Source organism: Myotis brandtii, unplaced genomic scaffold (assembly GCF_000412655.1).
Source record: "Myotis brandtii unplaced genomic scaffold, ASM41265v1 scaffold420, whole genome shotgun sequence".
NCBI classification, from domain to species: Eukaryota; Metazoa; Chordata; class Mammalia; order Chiroptera; family Vespertilionidae; genus Myotis; species Myotis brandtii.
The window spans coordinates 389,541-393,092 of NW_005366109.1; the positions used below are offsets into that span (position 1 = coordinate 389,541).

A 3,552-nucleotide genomic window follows, 5' to 3' on the forward strand; every position below is an offset into this window, starting at 1 on the left:
GGATGTCTGATTGCCAGCTTAGGCCCAATCCCCCGAGGAGTAGTCCTAAGCCAGCAGGTGGTCATCCCCCGAGGGGTCCCAGACTGTGAGAGGGCACAGGCCAGGCTGAGGGGCCCCCCCACCGAGTGCACATATTTTTGTGCACCGGGCCTCTAGTAATATATAAAAAGCATGTAATAGGTACTCAAAATGGTACCTACTAATTCATTGTAGAACTATTTACCATAGCAAAAGACTGGAAAGAACCGACCTGTTTATCAATAAGGGACTGGTTGAAGAAACAATGGCACATCCACACTATTGAGTAACGTACAACTGTAAAGAGGAAGCAGAAATATATGTATACACTGCTATGGAGTGCTCCAAGATACATTGTTAAATAAAACAAGCAAGATGTGGGAGTGGGGTGGGGGTGGAGTTGAATAGGTGAAGCACAAGGGATTTTTGTAGGGCTTATAAACTATTCTCTATGATAGTTTATGTGTGACACTGCGCATTTTGCCAAAACTTATAGAACTTTACATTAGAACTTTAATGGTACTTAAATTTAAAAAAATCATTTATGAGGTCAAGAGATCCCAGACAGAATGGGAACTTTGACAACAGATTCTAACCAGTGAAATAATCTCTCTGAAAGGGGTGGGGAGAAAAGGTGCCAATCCTATTTAAGTAACTCTGGAATTGAGTGAACTCTGTAAGACTAAAGTCAAAAGACCTGCCATAAGCAGTCCACTCTAGTTGTTAAAAGATGTTTCCTGCAAGTGTATGAGCTAACAATTATGAAGCCACTATACATGTATCCTGGAAATGATAGTTAAGTAAATGAATGGTTGATAGTGAGAGCCAGGTTCACTCTTGGAGTGCAAGGCTACAGATAAGCAAGGGGCTGACTGGAATGATCCAGGTGGCAGCTAGTACTGCATTGGAGTTGTAAAGCGTCAGTATGCATACATTTCACTTACACATTGAAATAGATAGCTGTATATATGTATGTATGTATTTATATGTATGTGTTATTACATACATATAAATAAATATTCATAGGTATGTGGATATAGAGGGGTTAGTATTCATTCACACATATTTTTCCTTGCTCTGTCAGCTGAGAGAGCCTAGAAGCAACAACTTTCCATTACCAGCAAGCATACCTAGTGCCCAGATCTTGGTTTTTAATACCATCTATATAATAAAAGCCTAAGCGACCATTACGGCAGAATGCCCAGAACTACCGGTCTCTATGATACACACTGACCACCAGGGGGCAGACGCAAAATGCAGAAGCTGCCCCATGGTGATCAGTGTGCTCCCACAGGGGGAGCGCCGCTCAACCAGAAGCCAGGCTCACAGCTGGCAAGCACAGCGGCAGTGGCAGGAGCCTCTCCCACCTCGGCGGCGGCAGCGCTAAGGAGCAGCAAGCAGGCGGGCAGTTATGGTACCCACCAATTTTCCTAACCCTTTGTGACATCACAGGCCGAAATTCTTGATCTGACAATGCCACACAGATAACAAGCTCCATGGTTGTAGCCATGGTTAGAAAATTAGGTTCTGGAAACAGACTTCAATTGGAATCCTACTCCACCATTTAATTTTTACTTTGAGAAGACTTCTAAACCTCTCTGTGCCTCTTTTCCCACCATCCCTAAAATAGGAATTATAATTGTAACCACTATCATATTGTTTGTGAGTGGCAAGCAAATAAGATAATGTAGGGAGGTTGGTCCAGTTCTTGGCACTTAGCTCTCAATAAATGTTAGCTATTTACTATTATACTTTGTATAATTTATTTAATATATGTCTTTCCTCTCAACAGAATTTAAGAAAATCATTAACCAGGTATTGGAAAATTGAAAAGGCAAGAGGAGACATTGAATTATCACAGAGGTACTCACTATAGGGAGCAGTTACCACATTATATTGGAGAATCAAAGGAAAGACTTTGAGGGTTTTTGTTTTTGTTTTTTCAATTAACAGCTTTATGCCCTAGCCAGTTTTGCTCAGTGGTTAGAGCATCGGCCTGCGGACTAATGGGCCGTGAGTCCAGTCAAGGGCAGGTACCTCAGCTGCAGGCTCAATCCCCAGTGCTGGTGGGGTGGGGGAGGGTCGCATGTGGGAGGCAACCAATCAATGTGTCTCTCACATCAATGTTTCTCTGTCCCCCTCCCACTCTCTCTAAAAATCAATAGAAAAATATCTTTATGTGAGGATTAACAAAAAACACACACAAAAAAAATAACAGGTTTATTAAGGATAATTTACATACCATAAAATTCACCCATTGGAAGTGTATGTATGTTTCAGTGACTTTTTAGTAAACGTATACAACCATGCAATCATAACTACAATCCAGTTTTAGAAAATTTCTAGCACTTTCCAAAATTCTCTCAAGTCTATTTGCACTCCATCATGGCTCCCACACCTAAGCCTCAAGTAACCGATTTCTTACTTTGTTTTGCTAATTCTCCCTTGAATATATATTTTCCATTTATTTTTAGAGAGTGGAAGAAAGGGGAAGGGGGGTGAAGAGAGTTCGAGAGAAACATTATGTAAGAGTTGCCTCCTGCGCCTCCACTGGGGCCAGGATCAAACACGCAACCCAGGTATGTGCCCTTGATCGGGATCAACACACTACCCTTCCCGTGCTGGCTAACCTCCAACCACTGAGCCACACTGGCCAGAAATCTGGATAGATTTGCCTAGTGTGAGTTTTATTTAAAAAGAAGAAGAAATCCAGTAGTAAAAGGAAGTCATGCACAATATATACTACTTAGGACAGTGATGGCGAACCTATGACACCTCTGACACGCGAACTCATTTTTTTGGTTGATTTTTCTTTGTTAAATGCCATTTAAATATCTACACTAATAAAAGAGAAACATGGTAATTGGCGTACGACCGCTACCCTTCCCATTGGCTAATCAGGGAGATATGCAAATTAACTGTCAGCCAAGATGGCGGCCGGCAGCCAGGCAGCTGATGTGAACAGGGAGGCTTGCTTCCTTCAGTGACAGAGGACTCCAACGTTCCCCGCCTGCCTTGCCGGCCTCTGAGCTTCAGTTGGAAACATTGTAACATTTATAGAAGATAAACAAAACCCCAGAAACCTCCTGTCAGTCAGCCGGGATCTCAGAGCTGGAGTCGCAACATTGTTTCAAATACAGAAAACAAAGGCCAGAAACCTGCTTTCAGCAGCCGAGCCTCAGAGAGAAAGCCGGCTCTCAGCTCCAGTGACAGCCATAGAAGGTAAATAAATGCCAGAATAAAAAAAAAAAGAAAAAAAGGAGAGGTTTGGAGCTTCAGTCGCCCGCCAGCCTGAAAACGGCCCTCAGCCCCTCACCCAGACTGGCCAGGCACCCCAGTGGGGACCCCCACCCTGAAGCAACAAGATGGCGGCTAATTTGCATACTGAAGGCAGGCGGCAGCAGGCAAGGCTGTCTGCGGTCTGGGACCCGGATCTGTGACCCTACCAGGCGGCGGGCAGCGGAGCCACAAGGCCTCCTGGCACCGGGATCAGTGTGACAGGAGGCAGCGCCCAAACCCCCTGATTGCCCTGCG

General features: G+C 44.1%; 1 protein-coding gene across 1 annotated transcript in view; it reads left to right on the top strand.

The window, feature by feature from the left end:
* Window positions 1–3,552, top strand: part of RNF8 (ring finger protein 8, E3 ubiquitin protein ligase) — a 57,305-nt gene that overhangs the window by 4,565 nt on the left and 49,188 nt on the right. Inside the window, exon 2 of the mRNA XM_014545716.1 lies at window positions 2,497–2,597. Coding sequence (XP_014401202.1) covers window positions 2,497–2,597 — 101 coding nt within the window. The remainder of the gene's footprint in view (window positions 1–2,496; window positions 2,598–3,552) is intronic.